Raw genomic sequence first — 25802 nt, forward strand, 5'->3', positions numbered from 1 at the left:
CATGCTTTTGGATTTCATTTCTTTGTACTGCGGATTCTTGTTGGAGTTCGGCATTGTTCGCCATTTTGGAAGTGAAAGACCTTCCCTATTTGGCGTGCACGGTTTCGGTGGGATTCAACCTCCGTTGGTGTTCATTTCATTATGTATCGGGCAATTTGAAGGCATAATTTATCTCTGTTTTATGTTGGTAAGACTCTTGGCTCAGTGACTGCATATTTGTATGTGTTACTTCTGCACTTATGTTCTTTGACCTCCTTCCGTACATCCTCCTGTATGCCATTTCACTCCCTCTAATTTGTTTCGTACATTTACTACCACATGTCACCCTCAATTCCATCCACCTCCGTACACCACCTGCAGTTATCACATTCACCGTATGGCATATTGCCTTCTATTTCTTCCACCATACGGCCCATTGTGTTCCCCCATTCTTATCGTACGGCCATTCATACTTGTGCGACTGGAAGCTTTCATTTACACACCCCGTACGACTAGTGGAAGTTACCGTACAACCATTAATAGCATTGTACGATATCCTTAAATCACTTTACAGTCTTGGCTATTTCCACCGTACGGACTGTCTCTTGTTCCTGCTCCTGCCGTACGGCCATTACCCCGTACAGATCTGCCTTTCTATCAGCCGTATGGCCAAAACTCTTGCCCTCCTGTACGCCAAACAACCACACTCAGGCGATCACCTGTGGAGTCTTAAAGTTATTCTGAATCTGGAGAGGCTCGGAATAATACAGTCTTCAATTTTGTAAAAAGCAGTCAGCAGTAACAATATGATATACTGGACCAGAGTACAAAAATTCCATTCAATCAACATGTGAATCATTATGTTCAAGATTCTTATAGACTTGAATTTTCAATAAACTGACCTGACGATAAAGTGTCATGCATGCAATCAGGAGTCCAGTCTAGCATGCACACACACCCCTTGTATATCATGTTTTGTCATCTCCATATCAGATAGAAGGTCATTAATACCCAGATAGAGTTTATTTAGTTCTGAGGAAAGATCAAGCAACAAATATTTATATAAATCAGTTGGTAGAGAGGGATTCTTATATAAAGTGGTGTACCAACTAGAAATTGTTGAAATAATACAGACTGCCTCTCTCATATCGTTCTTGTGCCTATAAAAGAGTAATAATTTCATTCTAAGATGAAAACCACCCTTATATCCAAGGAGCTCTGTTTAAAGAAAATCCATGCTTGGAAGATTAAGAGGTTCCTCAAATTATGAAATATATTATGGATTGTATTGTGGAGCTTGGTGAAACATGAAGAAGTCCAATGTTAAAGTGGTTTGTAGGGCAGAGCCTGTAAAGCAATTTTGCCATACAAACAAATGTGTTTTGGATTAGTTTTAACTATAATTGGTTTTTGATGATATTCAAATAACTAAATTATTTGTACTGTGTCTTATCTTTGCAGTGAATCACCAAAGGGAGCAAATGATGCGTCTACTTTCCAGAGAAAGGTATATTTGCACAACTTACCCTATATATTTTTAAAAACTACATAATCAAATTAAAGCATACATTACAAGAGCCAACTAAGAAAATCCTTCGAACTCTCCATTAGTGTGTATTTGATATAGAATGCCAAAAAAGCTGACAAACTGTATTCCATTCATGCTGGCAAATGCAAGTCATCAAGAATCAAGATACACCAGTATGATAAATGTTCTCTTCACAAGAGCAGTTTATAGCTGGATGCACTGATCATTGAACATATTGGTTACAATCTCCGCTGCATGCTTATGATTTGCACATCAATAAATACTGTGGTACCTTTCGTGCATATGTACAACTGCAAAAGTGCATACAATATCTCATGTCACTAAACTTTGATCTTTGTTATCTGCTTTATGTAGCTTTTGATGTTGTCAATGGAAGCATCTGTGAATGGTTTTAAGTCAAGTGGCTAATGTTATTCTCAGGATCAATCAACTGATCAATTGTCGTCAATAACAACAAAATGTGCATCTCTGGCATTCTTCTTAGTCCTGGAATACTCCCTATCTAATTTGGTGGAAATAACAATCCTTCTAGTTTTCAGATTCTTATTGGTAATAATATGAAAGTCAATGTTTGTACCACTTGGTGTATGTTTTTATCACCAACTTATCATTTGTTTTGTCAAGTCAAAGTTAATGATGGTCTTTCCAATCAGTTTGCATAAACTTGCCTGTTCTGGTGTATTATTTTGGCTAACTACTTCTGCAGGGTTCAACTATTTCAAGGAGAAGACTGATGAGGTTCCCATCAGTGACGACTGCAGCAATGAAAGGTTAAGTATGAGCTAGCAAAGGCAGTGATAGCTTCAAAGATGTCACAAAGCCCCTTTAATTGGCAAAAACTTAGTTTTCCCCTCCTCAAGTCAAGATCATGGCAATGACATTATGAAAGTGTTCCTAGGACATGTAATGCACCAATTACTTTAGTGAAACCTCGCAAGGAGAAAGAAGCATATGACAAAATAAAGTGAGACAGATTTCTGTCAAGCAGTCTTCAGTCTTTAAAGTGGTCAGGGCATTGGTGAACCATGTCTAAGAGGCATGAAGATGTCGAAGTCATCTTGCAGTGCAGTTTTGGAGTGGCAGTGCCACCTAAAATGTCTGCAAAACATTTTAGAGTGGCGAAGGTCCAAGGAATGTGTGCCAAGTTAATGAGAAGCTATTAAGAAACCCAACTCTTAGGTTGCAACTAGATCTTCCCTTCTAGATCTATTCTAGGACCTCTTCTAGAGTTCTAAGGGGTCTCTCTAGACACTCTCCTCCTTAGGAGATTCAATCCTATTCTCCTATACCCAAGAAGCTCTCCACCAAGTTTTGTTTCCTTAGCAATCCTATTGGGTTTATGTCCTTAAAGCCACTTCTTGTCTTCAAAACTCCAAGTTAAGCATTCCCATGGATGGATGGGTCTTAGACTTCCCCATTTCAACAATCTTGGGTAGGTTTTGCTATCTCTTTCCCTTTCTTCCTACTCAGTCTCTTCAAATCCCTAGAAGATAGGGCTACTAGCTCTACTAGCCAATTAGGTCTCCAAAACCAGTTTTGGCTTTATTGCTTCAAAACTTCCTTAAGGACCCTTCAAACAATCTACTGGTGTTGATCTGAAGTTCACTAATCTCTACACCTGCTGCTTCAGCAAGATCGGTGGAAACAACAGTTCGGTAGTAGCTCCAGTTCCACCTCCACTGAGCAAGCCTTTGCTACGAAATCCTTTCAAAAGGATAAGGGCAAGTTTCAGCAACCATCTCAGCAAAAGTCTTTTGCTCCAACATCCAATGGTACCAGAAAGAAGAACATTCAATGCAACTACTGCTACAAGTATGGTCACATGAAGGTTGAATGTCAGAAATGCTTAGCTGCCTAGTCTAAGCAATCAGGTTCGCAACCCAAAGTGAACAGTGCAGAGTACACTGAGTACGCAGAATCTGCCTTTTATGCCTTCATGGCTAAAAGACCTGCAGATCATGTGAAGTCGTTTGCTTGGTGCATTGATTCGGGTGCCTCTTGACATTTCACTCACCGCAGAGATTGGTTTACTGACTACCAGCCTTATTTAGATTCTGTTATTTTTGGTGGCGGAGAAGAGTACACGGTTGTTAGTAAAGGAAACATTTAGATTCAGTCTGTTGGGAGGAATCTCATGTTCCTTGATGTGTACTACGTTCCAGGGATGGAACTCAATCTACTCTTAGTCAGTCAGTTGCTGCAACATTCTCCACACTTGGGAGTCACCTTTAGTTCACATTAGTGCACCATTACTGATCGAGCGACTCAGTCTACTATTGCAGTGGGTCTTGAGGATCATGGTCTTTTCAGACTTACTGATTCTGGTGATTCTCAGGACTTAGCTATGGCTGCTCGCCGATCTTCTATCATACACTTTGGCATCGCACTACCTCTCATAGCTTGCTCGGGATGAGCTTGTTCTTGGTTTGCTAGAGATTCAAAATCAGCACCTTGGAGTTTGTGACGCATGTCAAGTTGGGAAGCAACATCGCACACATTTCCCTAGTGGCAATTCTTGGCGAGCTTCTCAGGTACTTCAGCTTGTTCATGCCGATATCTGCGGCCATATGGCCACTCCTTCTGTTCTTGGGTCTAGGTATTTTCTATTGTTTGTAGATGATTTCTATAGAAAAATGTGGGTGTATTTCCTTAAAAAGAAATCAGATGCATTTACTGTATTTCAGAAGTTTAAACCCTTAGTGGGAAAAGAGTCTGGAAAATCTATTACTACTCTTAGATTAGACAATGGGGGGGAATTTTGTTCTAATGCTTTCTCCAGCTTTTGTGATACATATGGCATCCAACGCCAGTTCACCACACTCCACACGCCACAACAGAACAATGTAGTTGAACGTCGGAACAAGACAATCACAGAGATGGCTTGTTCCATGCTCAAACACAGACATGTTCCGAAGCAGTTTTGGGCAGAAGCAGTTAACAATGCAGTTTATCTGTTGAAACCGGTCGCCCGCAGTGGCAGTCAAAGGTAAAACTCCGGAAGAGGCCTGGTTAGGTCGTAAGCCCAGAATCAGTCACCTGAAGGTTTTTGGCTCTTTTGCTTTTGTTTGGATCCTTGATGCTTCACACACCAAGTTGGATGCCAAGAGTCAGAAACTGATGCTTGCTGGATATAGCAGTCTTCACAAAGCCTACCGCCTGATTGATGTTGAGACATCTCGTCTCATATACAACCGTGATGTAGTCTTTGATGAGCAACAAGGACCATTCATGCTTGTTTCTCCTGTTCTTGATCCAACAGACTAGCCTATGTAGGCTCATGATTTGGGAGTTCGGCTTCCATTGGGTCCACCTGATGGGAGGGCTCTAGTAGCTCCTGCAGCTCCAGTTATTCCATTGATACTTGTACAGACTCCTCTGGCTTCTCTTGCAGGATCACCTCGCTTTGTAGATGCTTCACTTGAGTTTGCTCTAGCTTCTTCTGATGAGGATCCTGCTGATCAAGCATCTCCTAGTATTGCTGTTGGTCCTTCTCCTATCCAGCCTAAGTGGTGGTTTAAGACACTTGCCGATCTTCGTGATGATGAGCTCATTGATGGGAGAATTGCTCGAAAAAAGAGTAGAACTACAGATTCTGTTAACTTTGCTCTTATGGCCAACATTCACAGTGTATTTGAACCTCAAACATAATCCGAGGCTAAAGGAATTCCAGAGTGGGAACAGGCCATGACATCTAAACATCAAAGCCTACTGAAGAACAACACTTGGGTCCTTTCTGATCTTCCACCAGGGAAGAAACCCATTGGCTGCAAATGGGTCTACAAACTCAAATACAAATCAGATGGTACTTTGGATAAGTACAAAGCTTGTTTAGTGGCGAAGGGCTTTTTTCAGCGTCAGGGCATTTATTATGAGGAGACCCTTGCTCCTATTGCAAAGATGAGCACCATCAAGTTAGTCCTAGCCATGGCAGCATAGTTTGGCTGGAAGGTCCATTAGATGGACATAAAGAGTGCTTTCCTAAATGGTGATCTCCATGAAGAGGTCTACATGACGCAGCCTCCTGGTTTCAAGGTTGCTGGTAAAGACAATCGGGTTCTCAGATTGGCAAAAGCTCTCTATGGTTTGAAGTAGGCCCCTCGGGCATGGTACATCAAGATTGATAAGTACTTCCGTGATCAACGCTTCAAGAGGGGTTCTTCAAACTCAAATCTTTACATCAAGACTACTGACAGTGACATCATCCTTCTGGTTATCTATGTGGATGATCTGATCATCACTGGCAGTTCAGTATCTTTGATTCAGGGAATCAAACAGAACTTATGCCAGTCTTTTGATATGACTGTCCTTGGACTCATGCATTATTGGTTAGGTGTTGATGTTTGGCAATAGTCTTCTGGTATATTCATCTCTCAGTTCAAATATGTCAAGGCCCTGTTAGACAAATTTTGAATGCAGGATTGCAAACCTGCATCTACACCTATGGAGAAAGGTCTCAAGTTATCAACAAAGTCTGATTCTCCTTTTGTTGATGATACTACATACAGGTAACTAGTAGGTAGCCTCATCTACCTCTTTGCTACTAGGCCTGATATCAGCTTCGCAGTCAGCTATATTTCGCGCTTTATGACAGCCCCTAAGGCTGATTATTGGATGGCAGCAAAGCATTTGCTTCATTATGTGAAGGGCACTTCAGATTATGGACTTTTGTACTCTTGGAGTTCTAATCCTAAACTCAGTGGGTTCACAAATTCAAATTGGGCAGGCTCTGTTGATGATAAAAAGTCAACATTTGGATATGTGTTCAGTTTGGGATCTGGTGTAGTCAGATGGACCAGCAAGAAGCAGTAGGCAGTTTCTCTTTCTTTTATAGAGGTTGAATACAGAGGGATTGTTAAGGTAGGATGTGAAGCTGTTTGGGTTCGTCGGATGCTTGGGGATATGTAGATGCCAGCAGCAGGACCGACTACTCTGTTTGTTGATAATGAAGGCATTATCAAGTTAGCATGGAATCCAGTCTTCCATGAACGAACCAAGCATGTGGATATTCATTGTCATTACATATGATAGCTGGTTGAAGACGAGACTATAGATCTACAATATGTTCCTACCTCAGATCAGACTGCAGACATTCTCACCAAGCCTCTTGGTCCTAATAAGTTTGTCAAATTCAGAGGACAACTTGGTGTGTTAGATAGATTAACCATTAAGGGAGGGTATTACAATAATAGATAAAGTCGTCTATTATTAGTTAATGGTTATCTTGTAAATATCTTAAGCTTTAGTTTGCTTTCGTTTTTTGCTTTCTCTGGAATAGAATGTTTCTATCCTTTACGGTCATTCTTTTGTATAAATTGACCTCTCGGTCTTTGTTAATAACAAGCATGTAATTACCAATTACTTCTGTAATAGCATGAGGGTCCAAATTTGAGGAAAATATTCAATGCAAGGTACAGGGGATTTGGGCAGATTCTTTGATGATCATTGCAAACATCCAAAGGAAATATGAAGGCAAGAAATAAGGTGCACCTTTTTATTGAAAGATCGAAATAAAGGTCCACTATGCATCCTTGATTTCACAAAGGTTCAAGTAAAGCATACTATTTAGAAAGGAGAAATAAGGCAATGGCGACACTTGTGTTGCGATTTCAAAAAGGAGAAGTGAGGCAAAGGTGACATTTATATATTCATGATAGCTTATCAGATTTTGATCATACTTTTGACAGCCATGGGTGTTCTTGTTCAAGTCAAAGTGCAGGGTCCTAGGGGAGATTGGTTCTTGATCAGTCCTTTGTTAGCAAGAGGCAAATTGAAATAATAATCCACCATTTATCCATATGATTCGGCAAACATTGGAGTAAAGCATGCCATTAATGAAAGGAGAAATAAGGCAATGGTTGAGTTACAATTTGAGTGGCAAAAGACATCTAAGAAAGATTAATAAATGGATAAGATAAGTGAACTTTACTGAGGTTTGATAGGAAATGTGCCTACTTTAGACTATTTGTATCTAATTTATTGCTTTAGAAATAACGTGTTTTAAAAAAGTTAGATTTCTGCTTATTTTTTTAGATAGCGATACAATTCTTTTGAAACAATTAACTTTTTGGAATATTTTGTTATTATTTAATGCTGAAAACCTTTGTCTTGAGAGCTTGTAAAGACTTTTTTTCAGCACATTATTTGTACATGATAGTGAGCAGTGTTATAGGACTCTGTGAGTCCCGAACAGAGTGAGGGCTTCATAATATTTTGGCCTTTGGACTCCGACTTGGCCATGTCATGGCAGAGTCCTACAAGACTCGCAGAGTCCATGGACTTGTCTAGACTCGAAGAGTCCTGTGGCCAAGACTCTTCCATGGCAAACTAAGCCATCAAGTGAAAACTAAACATTCTCTATTTTTTAATAATTTTTTGGGCTTTTATGATTGTATTGCAATATCGAGTTTAAAAATTTGTAATGGTGATTCCCAATATGGCAATCAATATGGAGTAGTAAAAAATATCTTGGATGTAGCAGGTATAAAACATAACAATTTGTCTATAAAGTAGATTACAAATAGGATTTCACTATAACATTTCCCTAAAAGGCAATATCGTATTATACACCGTAATCAAAAAGTCTTGGAACCATGTGTTAAAAATATAAACTAGCATTATTGAATTTGAAAGCATTGCAAAGATAAAATGCTTTTCCTTTTAAAGAATTCGACACCTACAAAACAATAAAAGAGTAGTTTTTAAGGTTAGTAAAGATAAAGAAAAATGGCTATAAAACCAACCATTTGACATAGTTAAAAGATGATTGTAATGTTCTTGTTATAAAATAAATTATTAATCAAAATATTGTTAATGGGCCAATTGATTTAATATATCTCAGACCCATTTTTGTTTTGTTTCCATAGTTTTGTGTAGCCATCGGCTATCTTTGTACACCCTCGGAAAGTTTTCCCCAACGGGTATTTCAGCACGGCTTATAGGTAGTCGTTAGGTATGCAATTTTGATTATTTCTTTGTATTGCAAATTCCAGTTGGGATTCTTTGTTGTTCACCATTTTGGAAGTGAAAGATCTTCCCTACTTGGCTATTTCGGTTTCGATGGGATTCAACTCTCACCCTATTCCGTTGCCTGTAATATTTTGCTCGGATTTGGCAAATCGGAGCACCATCATATTGCGAATTGGAGAAATCATTGTGTTTAATGTTGTCAAACTCTCTTAGCGTTAAGTGAATGAAATCCGTGGCAAATGTTTTGTGTGTTTCCTCTGCATATTCTATACATTCAGTTGCATGCATTATCGTACACTCTAAACTCTGTACATCACCCAATGTAATCCTCTATTCGGAAAACATAGTCTTCGACTGTACGACATCCTCATTTCCTACTATATGACCTCCATTTCTCCATCGTACAATCTCCAGTTTTCCACCGCACGGCTCCCCCAAATCTACCATTCGTACGACCTCATTGCCCCATCGTACGACCATACTCCTGCACCATTCATCACTGTACGGACACACAATACAGACATCACCTGTGCATCATTCTTGCAATATCGTACAACCATTAGTCACTGCACTCCCTTGTTACCGTACAACACCATTCTTAAAGGCCAACAGACACCATCATATGGTCATCTTGGCAAACGATTCATTCTAGAACATTATAGTGGTATCAGAGTTTCAATCCTTCTATATCTTGGGGATAGTGAATGAGAGTTGTTGGTAGATATTCCAAAAACACATTTTCTTGTGAGCTAATGGATGGCAACACCCAGGATGATTAGTGCAAAGTGGTGGATGACATCAATTACTATAAGAATCAAATATATTTAGTGCCAGAATCCAAATTGAAGCAGAAAATCTTGAAGGAGGTACACGACTCACCCTTGGTAGAACACCTGGGCTTCCTCAAAACTTATGGACGTCTCAGGGAAAGGTTTTTAGGAAAGGTCTTAAAGAAGATGTATTGTAGTATGTAAGAAAATGTGCGGTCTGCCAAAAGAACAAATCTGAAAATACTCTATGCGTTGCATTACTGCAACCTCTGCTAATTCCAGAACAGAAGTGGGAAAGTATCTCAATGGATTTCATTACTAGACTTCCCAAGGTGAACGTAAAGGACTGTATCTTCGTGGTGGTTGACAGATTGACGAAGTATGCACATTTCTTCACCATCCCCTCATATTTTTAGGCTGCACAGGTAGCCGATCTATTTTTTAGGTGTCTTTTGTCTGCATAGGTTACTACGAAACATTGGCAGTGATTGGGATGGGCAATTTATTAGTATCTTGTGGAAAAATCTATCTCGGCTAGTAGGAATAGAATTTTTGCTCAGTACTAGTTACCACCTTCAGACAGAAGGACAAACGAAGATTGTAAACAAGTGGCTCGAACGTTACCTTCGAAACTACATTTTGACACAACAATGGGCGCGGGTCAAATGGATGCACCTTGGGGGAATATTGCTACAATGCCACTAACCACATGCCCATTGGGATGACACCTTACAAAGCACTATACAGGTACAAACCCCTTTCCTTCATCGACAATTCTAGGTGATAGTCACACACTAAGGGCGAGGGACTGGCTTCAAGAGGGAGAGGGCATCCTAAGATGCCGAAGGGAAAACTTACAACGAGCACGAAATCGACAAAAGATGTACGCTGATAGACAACGAATCAAGAGAAGTTTCGAAGTCGGAGACTTGGCCTATCTCAGATTTAACCATACCGACAATCCTCATTGAAGGAAAAAGGGAAAGAAAAATTGAAGCCATGATTTTATGGCCCTTATTGGGTAGTTTGCAGCATTGATAAAGTTGCCTATGAGTTGGAACTTCTAGAGGGGAGCCGCATTTATAATGTTTTTCATGTTTGTTGTCTTAATAAAGCTGTAGAACAGAATGTCACGGTAGCTGCAGACCTTCCACCGCTCAATGAAGGAGAGCTCATATTGGAACAGACCGAGATCATCGAAGTACGTGAGAAGACCTTGTGGAACCGTACGGTGAAGGAATATTTGGTACGTTGGAAACACTTGCCATTGGATGACGCGATGTGGAAGGGCGAGGACATTCTACAACATTTGACATTGCATTTGCTTGAGGACAAGCAATATTTGGGATGGGAGGATTGTAATGTACTTGTTATAAAATAAATTATTAATCAAACTATTGTTAATGGGCCAATTGGTTTAATAATCTCGGACCCATTTTTGTTTTGTTTCCATAATTTTGTGTAGTTGTTAGCTATTTTTGTACACCCTCGGAAAGTTTTCCCTAATGGGTATTTAAACAGGGCTTGTAGGCAGCCGTTAGGTATGCAATTTGAATTATTTCTTTGTACTGTGAATTCCAGTTGGGATTCTCTGTTGTCCGCCATTTCGGAAGTGAAAGATCTTCCCTACTTGGCTATTCTAGTTTCGGTGGGATTCAACCCTCATCTTATTCCATCACCTGTAATAGTTTGCTTGGAAATGGAAAATCAGAGCACCATCTTATTGTGAATTGGAGAAATCATTGTGTTTAATGTGATCAAACTCTCTTGGTGTTAAGTGAATGAAATCTATGGCAAACGTTTTGTGTGTTTCCTTTGCATATTCTATACGTTCGGTTGCATGTATTACCATACGCTCCAAACTTTGTACATCACCCAGTGCAATCCTCCATTCGACAAACAACATAGTCTTCAATCGTACAACATTTTCATTTCCTACCTTATGACCTCCATTTCTCTATTGTGCTGCCTCCAATCTTCCACAGTACGGCCACCCCACATCTACCATCCATACGACCTTGTGGGCTTCCCACTGTACGGCCTCACTGCTCCATCGTACGACCATACTCCTGCACTATTCATCACCATACGGACATCGCCTGTGCATCATTCTTGCAATACTGTACGACCATTAATAACTGCACTCCCTTGTTATCATACAACACCATTTTTAAAGGCCAACAAATATCGATGTACAATCATCTTGGCAAACGATTGATTTTGGAACATTACACTGATTACATTTGAGCAATTATGTAGTTGATATCTTTCCAGAAATTCATAATGAGCTTTCTAATCTACTAAGAGCAAGTTTTTAAAGTGAAGTAGTGATGAAATAATGTGCATGGTAGAAGAATATAATATGAATTTTTTAGTAAACACTTAATAATAATATGCCATTTCGAGGGAGCAACCTTGTAGTCCACTTCAAGGGAGATACCACCAACAATTTTTAACATGAACATAATGCTTGATATGATGATCAATAATCTATACCTTCTATAATCTTAGTTTAACTTATTTCCTTTAGAAATTCACATTGATACTATGTCATCAATGTAAACTTGTGCATGTGTGCAAAGTAGCTTCTATTTATTTCAATTATTTTATCTTTGATGTTAATTGACTAAATGATGCATGAAAAATATGTAAAACTCTTAAAGATATTTGAATTTCTTGGGTTTTAATTTGTCATGGATGTCGAGTACGAGTCCGAGTCCGAGCTAAAAGCAGCTTGCTAAGTCTGAGTCTTGTAACTATGATTAGAAGTGTGGTTGCCGTTGCACCAAAAGGTTGACCTATCAATGCCTAATAGAACTACCAGACTTATAGATTCCACAGGAGGTGCTTAAGCCATGTCATAAATCCCAAGGGAAGCATCGACCATTTTGCCAACAATCTCACCCTCTGTGTTACCTGAGGGGATTTGAACCTGTGACCAAGCTTTGATACCACTTGTTACAAGTGTGATTTTTGTTGCACCAAAAGATCGACCTATCAATGCTCGATACAACCACTAAACTTATAATATCTATAAGAGGCAGTTAAGCCATGCCATGAATCTCGAGGGAAGCGCTGACCATTTTGTCAACAAATAGTTGAAGTAATAATTGGTCTTATAGAAAATTTCATTTGAACTTCAAAGTCAAGTTATTGCATTTTTGTATAGTGAATGAATGTGAATTGATGTTAAACCTATGTTGCAAAAGCTTATGTTGAGGTTATTGATTTTGTGTTTCTAGTTTTACAAATTAAATTAATTGAGTAGCTTTGTTAAACATTGCATTGATGCTTATGTTTCCTTGATTTAATAAGTTTGAATTCGTTTAGCAATTTATTTTTAGAATTTTTCAATGTTCATCCATTTAAATCTTTGTTTCTTGTTGATGTAGCTTTGTTGGTATTTGATTTAGCCAATAATTAGCATTTTTGTATGTTTATCCTTCAATTTTTGTCGATATTCAAATGTTGGTCTTTTCTTTAAGCAATAGGAAATTGATTGTTATTGTTTGTGCTTGATAGTGTTCACTCCTTCAAATCTAAAATTCTCATTTCAGGTCTTGACTATTCATAGTTTGATATTTCCGTTCATTCCAAAAAAGGTATATTATTCATACTTGCATTTAACGTAGAACCAAAATAGCAAATATCTCCAAGAAGTGTGGAGTGCACCCAAAATGTTGAAATTGCATGTAGAAGTCACCTTTGGTTTCATTTTGGTCTTTTGTATTCACTACCATTGTAAATATTCTTTTTAAAAAAAGTTGGTGCTTTACAAACGGGGACAGCTATATACATAGGGAAATTTTAAAATATACACTGAAAATTGCAAATATACATGTCATTCATATGAAACTAAGCACAAATCATGTCATTTAAATATTATAGAACCTTAACATACACCATTTGAATGCCATCTAAGAAATTCAGTACTTAATTGTCAATATGCATATCATTATGTGAACAAAAATATTTAAATATTAGTTTAGTAGTGAACAATATCACAAAAAATTGGAAATCTAAATGTGCCCAAAGTCTAGAGGGCTGTTATAAAATTTCATCATCATGTTCAAGTTCAACATAGAAAACAAAATATAGAAAAATGAAGTAGATTGCTGTTCAAGCTCTTGGAAGCAAAAAAATCACCTCTTCTTGCAAAATTAAAACCCTAGCTAGCTGCAACATACTCCAACTTGATTGGCAAAATCAAATAAATGACAAAACGACCACAATGTGGTCTTTTTTGATCTTTTAGGACATTTGGAGAGGCTGAGCCTACTGGATGACCAAGTAGGGACAAACAAAATAAAGCCTTTTTGTTTTTATTTTTTTAACGCTTCACAAAAAACGGGTATTGCTGGCCGTCCCCGGTACGGTTAGGGGACTTCTGGACGTCTTTTCATATTTCTTTCCTAGAAGTCCCCAAGTTTCGGAGAGGTCCCTTGGTGATTTGCAAATTTACCCATTCCCTCGTCCCCAGGACGTCCTCGTCTCAGAAACATGGGTTTTTTGGCTGGGGATGTGTCCTTGGGGAACATCGATGTTTTTGAAAAGAAATGCAAGCATACAAATGCAAATAAAGATGCAAAAACATAAACAAAGAGCTAAAGTTGTTTCTTTAGTTCTTAATTTTTTTTTTCCAAAAATTGGTTAATTTTATAACAAACTTGAAAAACTCATTAAAATGTGAAAAGAAATAACTTATAAACTCAAGAATAGGGTCAAATTCTTACCTTAGATATCTTCTTAGAACTCTTTTGTGGAAGCTATATAACACCCCATGAATCCCTTTGAAAATAATCACCTGCCCTTCGAAATGCGAAAATGATGACTAAATGAGATGATAGGAAAATAGAAAACAAATTGATATGTTTTAACTTTTAACTATGAATGACCTTATAAAGAGCTGTAGTGTTTTCTGGATTTTTTAAAAGAAAACTACTTTGAAATGCATTTTATCAAGTTAAAAATACTTTATTTGGGTTCAGGCAGTCAAATTTTGTCTGGATGTGATCAAGCTTATCTGAGTGCATCCATAGGATGTCTATGTGCACCCAGGGAGCATTCGATTGCATCCGGACAATATCTGGGTACCTGCACCGAAACAAAGTGTTTTTTGATTTTATAAAAAACATATTCAAGTACTTCTCTAGTTTTTTACGAAATTCTAAAACAAGCCTTTATGAGGTCATTCATTATTAAACCATATCACTTAGTTTTCTATTTTGTTCTCTTCTCACTTAGTCTCCATTTTGGCATTTCGAAGGACATGTGATTATGTTTGAAGTGGATCATTCGTGGGGTGCCAAGTAGCTTCCACAAAGGAGATACAAGTGTCTATGGTAAGCATTGGACCCAGTTCTTAGAGTCTTTTTTTGATTTTTTAAAAGATTTTGATGATTTTTTTCAAGTTTGTGATGAAAATTTCCAAGCTTTTTGTAATTGTTTTAAAATCTGGGTTCATCTACAAGGTAGCAACTGAGCATATTCCCCATTGCATCTGGTTCCAAATGCACCTGTGTCCAGACAGGGGGTGTAAATCCGGTATTTTTTCGGTTTCATATTTTTTGCAGAAGGGAGCATTATGGTCAGGCAAATTTCTGCATATGATCATTATAAATGAAACATTCCTTCTGTATTACAGTATGTATATATGCAGGTGTTTTTCTTACAGGAACAATATGATGGTGGAAAGCATCAAGCTAAACTCTACTCCTCTATTTGGATGACTCACAAATTGTATGTGAATGCTTATGAATATTAAGTACCGTGTTTATGTTATATTCATCTTGAAAGATACCTGTTTATGTACACATATGACTGATATGGTTTTCAAGCTGCTTGTATATAGCTGTTCTGTTCAGTCATTAATGTCAAGAGATAAAATTGCTTGCTGCACTTAATTAATGTTGTCTAGTTATATGTTTTTCTTTTTGATTAGATATATTGCTCATTGGTAAGCTTATCATCAAATATGTGACAGATATTAGACTTACTGTTTTTGTAAAAGTCAGAGTGACATAGTTGAGACTTGAAAACTGCGTTTTGACAAATTCAGTTTTGACGATTACTCCTAACATTATTTTTTTCACCCACATTTTGAAATCCAGCTTGCTGTGGAGTGCATCTTTTGTTCTGCCTGTATTCGTTTTGTGGAGTGTTGTCCACAAGAAGGTTTGACAGGTCTGTTATTCTTTGGAATAGTGGTTTTTTGTTTTTGGATCGCCATTGTTTAATTTGAATTTTTGCTATGCAGAGAAAATATTTATCTTCCGATCTGTGTCTCTGGCACTCTTTTCATTATGAACTTGGAATGTTTTTTAAAAAATTGGTGTGGCTCATTCTATATCTTGTGGCTGACTTGTTTTTTCAGAAAAACTTTGGATTGGATTGGAAAACTTTGTATTCGATTGGTTAATCAATGCAGACAGGTGATTCCATGTTTTTGTTGATGAAGTGTATTTACTTAATTTGTCTTTTAAATTACTTTGCATGGAAAATCTTTTGGGCGATGAAATCATTTCACCTTCCAATAGAAAATTTAACAAAATTGAACATATTGACTTCTCAGATTTATGAATTGTATCCGTCATAAGGTAGAACAAAAAAAGGACAAGGAGAGGTTGAAATAAGATAAGATAAGATAATTCTGTATCTTTGTTTCCCAAGCATATTATTGCTGCATAAATCTAGTATTTGTAATAGACTACACTTAGATAAAGCCAATTCACCTCTTTAATTTGGTGCTTCATGTCAGTTACTGGCCATAGTGCCATCATATATTTCCACCATTTGTTGACAAATTTACTGTGAAGTCTTATTTGTTATGTGCCCACTGCAAACTTGAAATATCCCAAACGGATATTGAGCCAGTTTCCTTTTTATTAAAATATGTTCAGAACTATAACATAGGCAGACGTATTACGAAACAGCAGTAGAAACTAGTAAGTTTTCCAATAGATATAAACCTGTTTCTTTCAAAATAATATTCAGGATTCAAGCATATGAAAATGTGTTACAAACCAACGGTATAAAACTAGTAAACTCTCATAAAATTCCTCAAAAACATGTTATTGCATTATATGACAGCAATACAATAACCAACATTCAAAATCCAATCTTAAACACAGCTTTATAGTTAGATTGGAACACTTAAGAGGAAAACTTGTAAGCGCATACGAGACACTGAAGTGACGTCTCCACGGATAATGGGTTTGTGTGCACTGTTTGCCGGCACAAGGGGCTATATTCTCACATTGGCTGAAAGCTGAAGCTTCCCGAGTGACTCTCGTAAGAGAGAGAAACTGGAATCCAAATCATAAATCAAGCATGTCAAATGAATGAGTCTCTTCTCCTTTTATCCTCACAGCTGTGACTCTTTGACTTCCTTCTTGGCTTTTCGTCTTATCTGTCCTTATCATTTTTAGCTCACTTTATAATATTAATTTGACTTTTTATAATTTGAGTCTATGCTGTCAAAGTCAATTTTAGTATTATATGAATATGTTTCTAACTTTTCTAATGTCCCAAAAATAGGGGACATTACAAATCTTCCATCCTCGAGATTGCTTGCCCTCAAGAAATTAGTATTAGGATCTCATATGAATTTGCAGCTATCCCTATAGCCCAATCTGAAAACAAATCCACCCACACTGCAAAGCAAGGCGTCATTCAGCAACCCGTCCATCAACCGGATACCTGGATCCCTTACAAATCTATGAAATATCGCTGCACCTGTAGTTTGTACAGCTCTGATTATCGTCGCATCTAGTCTCAAATTGAGAAGAACTACAACAAAATCCTCAACAAGCCATAAATACATACTGTGAACGCCTAGATCCCAAACCTTGTTATCATGACCAGCTGATATGATGAGATAGAAATGTATCAAGGGGCTATGTATAACCGAGAAGATGGTGACGACCCGACCAAAGTAGATGATGTAAGAAACAAGCTGCTCAAAAGTTGATACTAACACCACGAGGACATCAAAAACTATATTGTCGTGATAGATCTGGAGAACTCTGAAGTTTATAGGTGCTATGAGTAAGTATGAAGCTGAAAAGCTATTTGCTATGATTGAAACATAGCTCTCATCAATACTCCACCAAAATCTATTCAATGGCTGATGTAGGAAATCCATCCAACTCCTGTATGGGGTGAAATCGGAAACCATATTTGGACTGATCCAATGACAAGCGACAGTAGTCAAATCACTATTCCCATCCTGTGACCAAGATTCACTGCTAGGAACTGTACCAGGATTGCATATGCTGAAATCAGAATCATCTTCTTTATGATAATCAAAAGGAGTTCTCTCGATTATCTCAAAATGAGGATTATCGAAATTCCAATCAGCATCCACTTCAAACATGGGGTTGTCTATAAGCTGAATGTGATCTGAAATTTCGGTACGTGGTCTTTTGGGACAACTGTCCAAGACATAAGTCTGCTGAATGCTATCAAGTTTCTCAATTACTTCTTGGAAAAACTCCTACCTTTGTTTATCCTCATGTTTCCGAAAATGGTTCGTGATCTTGATCTGATTTTTTACTTCATGAAGAGAAAACTGAGTATCATCCAATGCCTCACAAGCAAACTTAAGCTTCCTGTTGAGCTCTTTAATCTCATTCCTTTCTTTATTCAATTGATCAACAAGTATGCCAACCACCTTAAGAGTATAATCCTTGTTGGAAAGCAAACATATGTAAACTGATTTCATAGATTCAAGGGCTGTTTTGATCACCTGCAATTTAGCAACAGGCCAATCTCCTTCCATTTCCCTTTGAGCCTTCCTATAGAGATCATCAACCATCTTGTCTAACCATCAGCTGGTTCTTTAAGGTATGCATTTCATTATTGTCATGTTTAAGCGATTCATTGTGTTGTAGTGTCGTCTTAGATGGTTCCTCTAAATTCATGTCACGGACATCAAAAATATATGGTTCATCACACCTTTCAAAATCATAGGCCTTCTTTCCCCTGTTCTCTTGATTTGTATGCAAAGACCCAAGTGTTACCATGTTATCATTTGTATATAAAGGCTCACCATACAAAGGCATCTGCTGTTACCTCGTGTGGAACCGACCTCATCACCTCGCTTGTCAAAGCTAACCTCCAAATCACCAATGTAGAAACTCGCACTCTTTGTAACATCTCATCTTCTTCATGATCACAAGAAGGCTGCAAATCAATAGTAGTTGACTGCTCCTCTTTTTAAAGACCCTTAATTAGATGACTTTGGTCTGTTGGAAATTCTTCATACACATTTTTGCACTGGTCTTTTGCAAGGAGATCTTGAATCATTTCCAAATACTTCTTTTTTGTCATATCAGCCTTTTTTGAAGTGAAAGTTGTGATTTAGTGTTGCGGCCAGTTTGATAGCTCCCTTTGCACTTTGCTTCTCAACAATAGGCAATCGAGAAAGGAAATAATCATCAAATTGTGTCTTGAGTATCATTTCTGTATGCCCACTTGCCAGCTTATCTAATGCTTTCAACTACATACTTGTAAGCTTACGTATTGTATCACAGTTTTCATATATCGTGGAGTAATTCAATCTCATAACCCTCATAGTCTTTGGAAAGAACTCCAATGGGCAAGAGCAAAAACCGAAAATAATAGATATATTGACTATCTCTTGTGATCGATGCTCTACGATACATATCGCATAATTTTCCTCACCTCCCTTTTGATTATAACGACGCTTAGTCATGTGAAATATCTCGAACCTTCTAATTTTCACTATATGATCGCCATGTGTAGAGGCTCGCCTATGTCCGTCAAGACTAAAAAGCAAGAGCAATAATAGACTCTTCTCAATGTCTATATCTCTGTCCAGGTAGCCTTCCATGCAGCATCCCACTCCGACCAGATTCTTGTTTTTGCGCTCTCAATGCTATCTGCACGAGCCGTTATTCGACATGTAAGACTCCTCGACACCTATCAATATTGGTTCTAAGTAATGCTTTGGGTATTGTAACTTCTACGCAAACCTATTTGTATCTTTCGCTCCAAGATGCTTCTGAAGATGTAACGGTTGCCAGGTAACTAAGACGTCCATCGTAGAAGTCACCAGTCCCCATGATAGAATCAAAGAACTGAACCACTGGCAAAAAGGTGAAATGTTGCCCTTCAAGAACTAATCACGAACCTTGTCACTGTGTTCCTGCATTACTGCTGAAGCCGACCCTGGTGATGAGAATGCTTGGTTGTGACCACTCTAAACTCTGCGATAACCAATACTATGCACCCATTGATGTACTTATGGCATACAGTCACTCTGGTGGACCCGTATTCACTCGTGCTACCACTATGTTCAACCTTGTAATCTTGGCGTGATTGCTGGATGTCTGCGGAAGTTTCTCACTAGGATAACATCATTTGTGTCCCGGCTAATACTCCCTTACACTTCCCTGGATTCTTGCCTTAACTCTGTTGTCCTACTTCAAGGAATGATTTTGCGAGTTCTGCAAATACGTAGTCTACACTCTTACTGTCTTACATAATTCTATCTCTTCGATGCCGTATGTCACCTGTAGTCTGCTTGGCCCAGTTGTAACTACACTCACTCACATAATCTTTAGAACTCATTGCTGGTACGCATATACTGAATGAATGTTGCTTGCAGAACGGTGATGGTGTTTGCTACAATACTCGTGTTATTGCTCTTTGGTTGACGGGTCTATAGAAACTTCGTGCGGCATCTTCTGTGTGCTTCATGCATCGGGCCGACCTGTTGCTGCCAACATCCCATATTTACTCCATTGCCTATCCCACAATTGTGATTGAACCCATATTGATGCAAAATACACTTAACGCAAGGAATTACCTCTATAGTCTTGGGCTGAAACTATCTATCCTGTTTGTCGACTTGTTTGTCTTCTTGCTTGAGATCTATACATCACTATTACTGCGGTTTGCCACTCAAACGTTTGTTCCTGCTAGCAGTTGTTTGAATTCCAATTTTTGGATAGATGCCAATGCACTACTTCCAACTTCAGTTTTGTGTATACAAGGGTGAGATACTAGGTTTGTGTCCGGCCTGACTATTTTCCTTAAGGGGTTTCGTCCTTAGTAAATATCCAGTCACATTTAAGCAACCATTTCGGATTTGAATAATAACATATTTTCATGGTTTTTCTAGATTTGATAAAATCAATAACCTCATAGTATGGCAGGATGCACAACTTTGATACCACTTATATATCCCAAACGGATATTGACTCAGTTTCCTTTTAAAAAAAATATATTCAGAACTAAAACATAGGCAGGCTTATTATGAAACAACAATAGAAACTAGTAGGTTTTCCAATAGATATAAACCTGTTCCTTTCAAAATAATATTTAGGATTCAAGCATTTGAAAATGCATTACAAACCAATAGTATAAAACCAGTAAACCCTCATAAAATTCCTCAAAAACATGTTATTGCATTATAGAACAACAATACAATAACTAACATGCAAAATCTAATCTTAAATACAGTGTTACAGTTAGATTGGAACACTTAAGACAAAAACTTGTAAGCACATATGAGAAACTTAAAGTGACGTCTCCACGGACAATGGGTTTGCGTCTATTGTCTGTTGGCACAAGGGGCTACATCCTCACACTAGCTGAAAGCTGAAGCTTCCCAAATAACTCTCGTAAGAGAGAGAAATTGAAATATGGATCATAAATCAAGCATACCAAATGAATGAGTCTCTTCCCCTTTTATCCTCACAATTGTGACTCTTCGACTCCCCTCTTGGCTTTTTGTCTTATCTGTCCTTGTCATTTTTAGCCTACTATATAATATTAATTTGACCTTTTATAATTTGAGTCTATGCTCTCAAAGTCAATTTTTAGTATCATATGAATATGTCTTCAACTTTTCTAATGTCCCAAAAAAGGAACATTAGAAAACTCTAGTTTAGTGGTTTTTGACATAATGAGATGAAATGTCTACTAACACACATGATTGGATTGTTTAGAAACATAATAGAACTTGAATGCATGGGCAGTGACTTCGTCATGGGTCTTGTGCTGATGTGGATCAAGATGGAGGCTCTCTTTTTAGATCTTAGGAGAAGATCCCATTGCAGTTGCAACTGTCATTGCTATAGGGGTCCTTTTCTTTTATATTTTCTTTTCTCAATGAAGAACAGATCCTTAACCTCTTGTATAACCTTGGGGCCACTTTATTACAAAGTGAAATGTCTCTTGTAAGTATCTGCACAATATGAAATTTTAGGCGGTTGATGCCTCGAGCTGTCCTTTCCCCAATAGTTACACAACTAGTCTAATTTGTTCCCTTAGAGTTCCGTGCTTCCAAGCAGGCTCCCTAGACTCACCACTCACTATGTTTCTTTGACGCAGTGCAAGGCAGGAGAATCCCCAAAAGAGATGTCCTAGCCCCCAGCAATAAAACCATACAGCGGAAACACAACACAAAACAAGGACAAAGCAAGATCTGATACCAAATCACAACTCTTTATTCATAGATATAATTGATTGCGTGCAATATGCCCGGCTGTAAGTTCTTTCGGGTTAGGGCCAACTATAAATAGCAATTACAAAATCAGTTTTGCAAGATCCACAACATCCAACTTTCAAATCCAAACCCAGCTAGTGCAGATATACAACTGGATAAGAACAATAAGAATCTACACTTGTACCCTCAGGTCCACAAAGTGATCCTCTGGTTCTCAAGCCACAACCCTAACTCTTCAAATTTGCATATCTACTTCCTCCCCCAAAAACTTAACTGCCAAAAGACTCAACAGACCCTTATTTATACTTGCCAAAACGGCTTACAGAACATTCTAGAACATAAAAAATAGGAAGGCTGACCCAACAATGGTTAGGACACATCCCAAGAAAAGATCTTAACATAAATATTGCGATCGAAATAAGTCCCGCAAGTCGGCTCACAGAAATCACATCCAAATGTTGACACTTGACATACACTGGGTAATTCGGCACATGAAGAGTCACTTGGCATACACTGGGTAACTCGGCACATGAAGGGTCACTCGGCATACACTGGGTAACTCGGCACACACTGGATTACTCGGCACACACTCGAAACTGGCACTCGGCAATAACTGGAAACTAGCACTCGGCAACAACTGGAAACTAGCAGTTGACTGTAACTGGAAACTCGGCAGCAATTGGCAGAATGAACAAAAGTGCAGGACTACAAGGAAGCCTGGGATGTTCCTGCATCATTTTTATTGATTCCTTGTTTCAAACAAAAATCTGGATTTGAAATCCTCGTTTAAACTCAAAGATGGGAAAATTTAAACTTTATAGAATGTGTTTAAACCCTTGCAGCTAGCTAAATTTTAAATAATAGAAACATAAAGAATATGAGGGCAAAACAAAACAATGAAGATGAAAAACACAAATAGGGCCACTATTCTGCAACTTTAAAATTCTGCCTAGAAAGTTGTCAAGTCTGCCAAAGGTGGGTAGGCAGGCAGAACTGTTGAAATCACTCGCAAATGCACTGAATATTGTCAACATGTTGGGGTGATTTAAATATTTTTTTTTGTCTAATTTTTAAATTCTTTTTATTGGAAATGTTGGGGAGAAATTTGGAAGAATAAATGTGAAAATTAATGGGTTTTGATATGTTTTGGCTGTTGACAGTCATTATGATTGCAAGCTAGTTTTCCCCATGGATTCACGACTTTTTGTGAGTTTTTGACAAAGTAACTTTCTGAGAACTCATTAGTGAAGTTTTATGCAAGTTTCTTGTCAATGGGGCTTGCCTAGGAGGTGCTTTTGATTTTATTGGTTTTTTGTTAGTTTTTGATCAATTATCATGCCTATGTATGTGCAGGTTTTTTGTTCATGTTTGAAGGTTATTTGTCTTTGTATTGGCCCTAATGATAAATTGTTATTTGGAGCATTCCTTGGCCTAGATCAATTTTTGGGACGATTAGGTTTGAAGGCCTGGTTTTGGGATGTATTATTTGACACCTCTGTTACGTTGTCGCTCACCTTATTGTGAATTGTTGATTTGAACTTATAATCATTTTGTTTACAAATGCACCGTTTTACCACCACATTGCAATTTACACCCCTTGGGAAATACAATGTGTATTGTGTTGCTTTTTAATTTTATTATATAACAGACATTTTATTGAAAAATTATGGGTTCCTTTTTGATGCATGTAATGCCATCTTTTGTTAAAGCTTATAAAATATGGACAGTTAACTTTGAGAAATCAATTGCAAGAAACTTCTTTCCCTTAGGCTTCAAGTCTCAAATAACACTCAAATGGTAGTGGTTGAAGTAAGAATAATTGTCTGCGATACCACTTAAGAATAATTGTCTGTGATACCACTTATAAAAGATTATTCTTATGTTATACGATTGATATGGTACATGAGAACAATATCACAACTATCTCTGATTCAACAGTTAGATATGTGCAAGATGATTTGGGTTGTATATCTAGATTTAGTGCGATGCAAACAATGTTAACATTATATCTGATGTTAGGCAATGATGATCTTTAGACTTTAATATGAATTTTGCAATTTGTAACTTGCAACCGATGTGATTGGTAGGCTTCTCTGGTTCGGCAATGAAGAGTATGCTATAATATCTTGCTAATGCTCATAGCGATATAATGCGATTCCTGATCTGACTTTATAAACCTGCAAGTGTTCTCAATTTCGCATAAAGCAATGCTATTGCTATCTCTGATCCTGCTCCTTAAATATATGCGATGATCTTTCCAATCGCTCATGGCTGTGAGTGATTCCTCCTGATTTATCTTGATGAATATGGAAATTAATAAATGATTTCGCTAATTGTGATATAGTGTTGTTTCTGATTTTTCTTTATGGACTTGTAAGGATTGTGCTCTTCTTGATTTGAAACTTGATATTAGAAAAATAGAATAGCAGAAACAAAGAAATAATGTGCTATATTATATTGATCAAATGATCCTTATTTATACAATCATAGAGATAAACCACTTTTCTATAAATCAACTAAATTAAATGACAACAAACCACTTCATGATTGACCACACATGAAAATGGACACATCTACAAGCAGTTATTGTTTCAATATAAAACTCTCTGACTCATGCACCTGAATTGAACTTATGTTGCCAACAACAATCACTTATGACATTGTTGTCGGAACATTAACTTCAACGCCCCACTTAATGTGGCAATTAAAAGAAACATTATGCAGAAACTATTCTTTGAAAATAGTTCATAGACCAGTAAGACTACCTCAAGTTGCTCCCAAATGCTAGCATAGTCAGGCAACGTCTATACAGCCACGAAAATGCACTTCCTTACGAAGGAGAGGACTTAGAATTTTTTTTGAAAAGTTAGAAAAAAAAATGTAAAGGGAGTGCATTTTTGTGGCCACGGACGTATAGTCATGCAGCTATCATCCAGCTTCGGAACACCATTAGATACCATTTGCACATGAAATGCCTACAAAGGTATGATGCCAAACTACCTGATTTTCAGATCTCCCTGAACTATTGGACACCAATCCACACGTGTGTCTCATAACCCCAATGAGGTACAGTTTCTCTGATCCGTGAGCACCTCAGACTATTGAGCATCCATCTAGTCTCTACCACATCCTTTCCTATTTTACAAAGCATTGATATTTTCAGAATCAAACAATTTTTTCAATGAACTCATAATCACCATCAAGATGTGGTTGTTCTTCTCCAGGCTTCATCTCCTTGATAGCTTCTTCTGTAACACTCACAATTTAACAAGAAGATGGCTGTGATACCATATTAGAAAAATAGAATAGGAGAAACAAAAAATATAGAACAAAGAAATAATATGCTATATATATTGATCAAATGATCCTTATTTATAGAATCATAGAGACAAACTACTTTCCTATAAATCAGCCAAAATAACTGGCAACAAACTACTTAATGATTGACAACACACACATGACAATGGACATATCTACAGCTAGTTATTGTTTCAAACTAAAACTCTATGACTTATACACCTGAACTGAACTTATGTTGCCAGCAACAATCAATTATGTCAGTGCTGTTGGAACATTAACTCCAACACTTGATACATACACAACTGGTTTGACACAAGGCCCAGTGCTCAGTTGAGTGATCCAATAAGGATGTTTAAGAAATAAAGGTAATTGATGATGTTGAGAATGGATTTTTCTGGAGTAAATTGTTATATACTCACATGCTTGACTTAGGCATTATTAATTAACTATTAGGTGCATTTAGTTTATTTATTGGTAGTTGTCCGGTGATATTCGTCTATTGGTCCATTCCTTGCCTTTATAAGGAACATTTGTACATTATTTCATCTCATTTATCTGGTTAATTATTAGTCTCTCTGTGAAGGTTTATAGCAAGTTGATTCTTTTGGGAGGTTAATTACTCCAACATGGTATCGGAGCCTCCAATCTGATAAAGTGGGATGAAAAAAAAGGGAAAGTTCAGATTTATTTTTATTGAGCAGAGTACAGAAAAGTTTGTCTTGGGTATAGTATAGAGAAGTTTTTTCAAGCAGAGCTTATTGGA

At 37.6% G+C, this 25802-nt stretch overlaps 1 protein-coding gene across 1 annotated transcript in view; it reads left to right on the forward strand.

Moving 5' to 3' along the window:
• The window catches only part of LOC149542921 (ARM repeat superfamily protein), a 232740-nt gene that overhangs the window by 57048 nt on the left and 149890 nt on the right, over positions 1-25802 (forward strand). Inside the window, exons 3-5 of the mRNA XM_089797837.1 lie at positions 1441-1486; positions 15375-15447; positions 15638-15695. Coding sequence (XP_089653963.1) covers positions 1441-1486; positions 15375-15447; positions 15638-15695 — 177 coding nt within the window. The remainder of the gene's footprint in view (positions 1-1440; positions 1487-15374; positions 15448-15637; positions 15696-25802) is intronic.

Source organism: Cupressus sempervirens, chromosome 8 (assembly GCF_028749045.1).
Source record: "Cupressus sempervirens isolate cs-2001-9-10 chromosome 8, ASM2874904v1, whole genome shotgun sequence".
NCBI classification, from domain to species: Eukaryota; Viridiplantae; Streptophyta; class Pinopsida; order Cupressales; family Cupressaceae; genus Cupressus; species Cupressus sempervirens.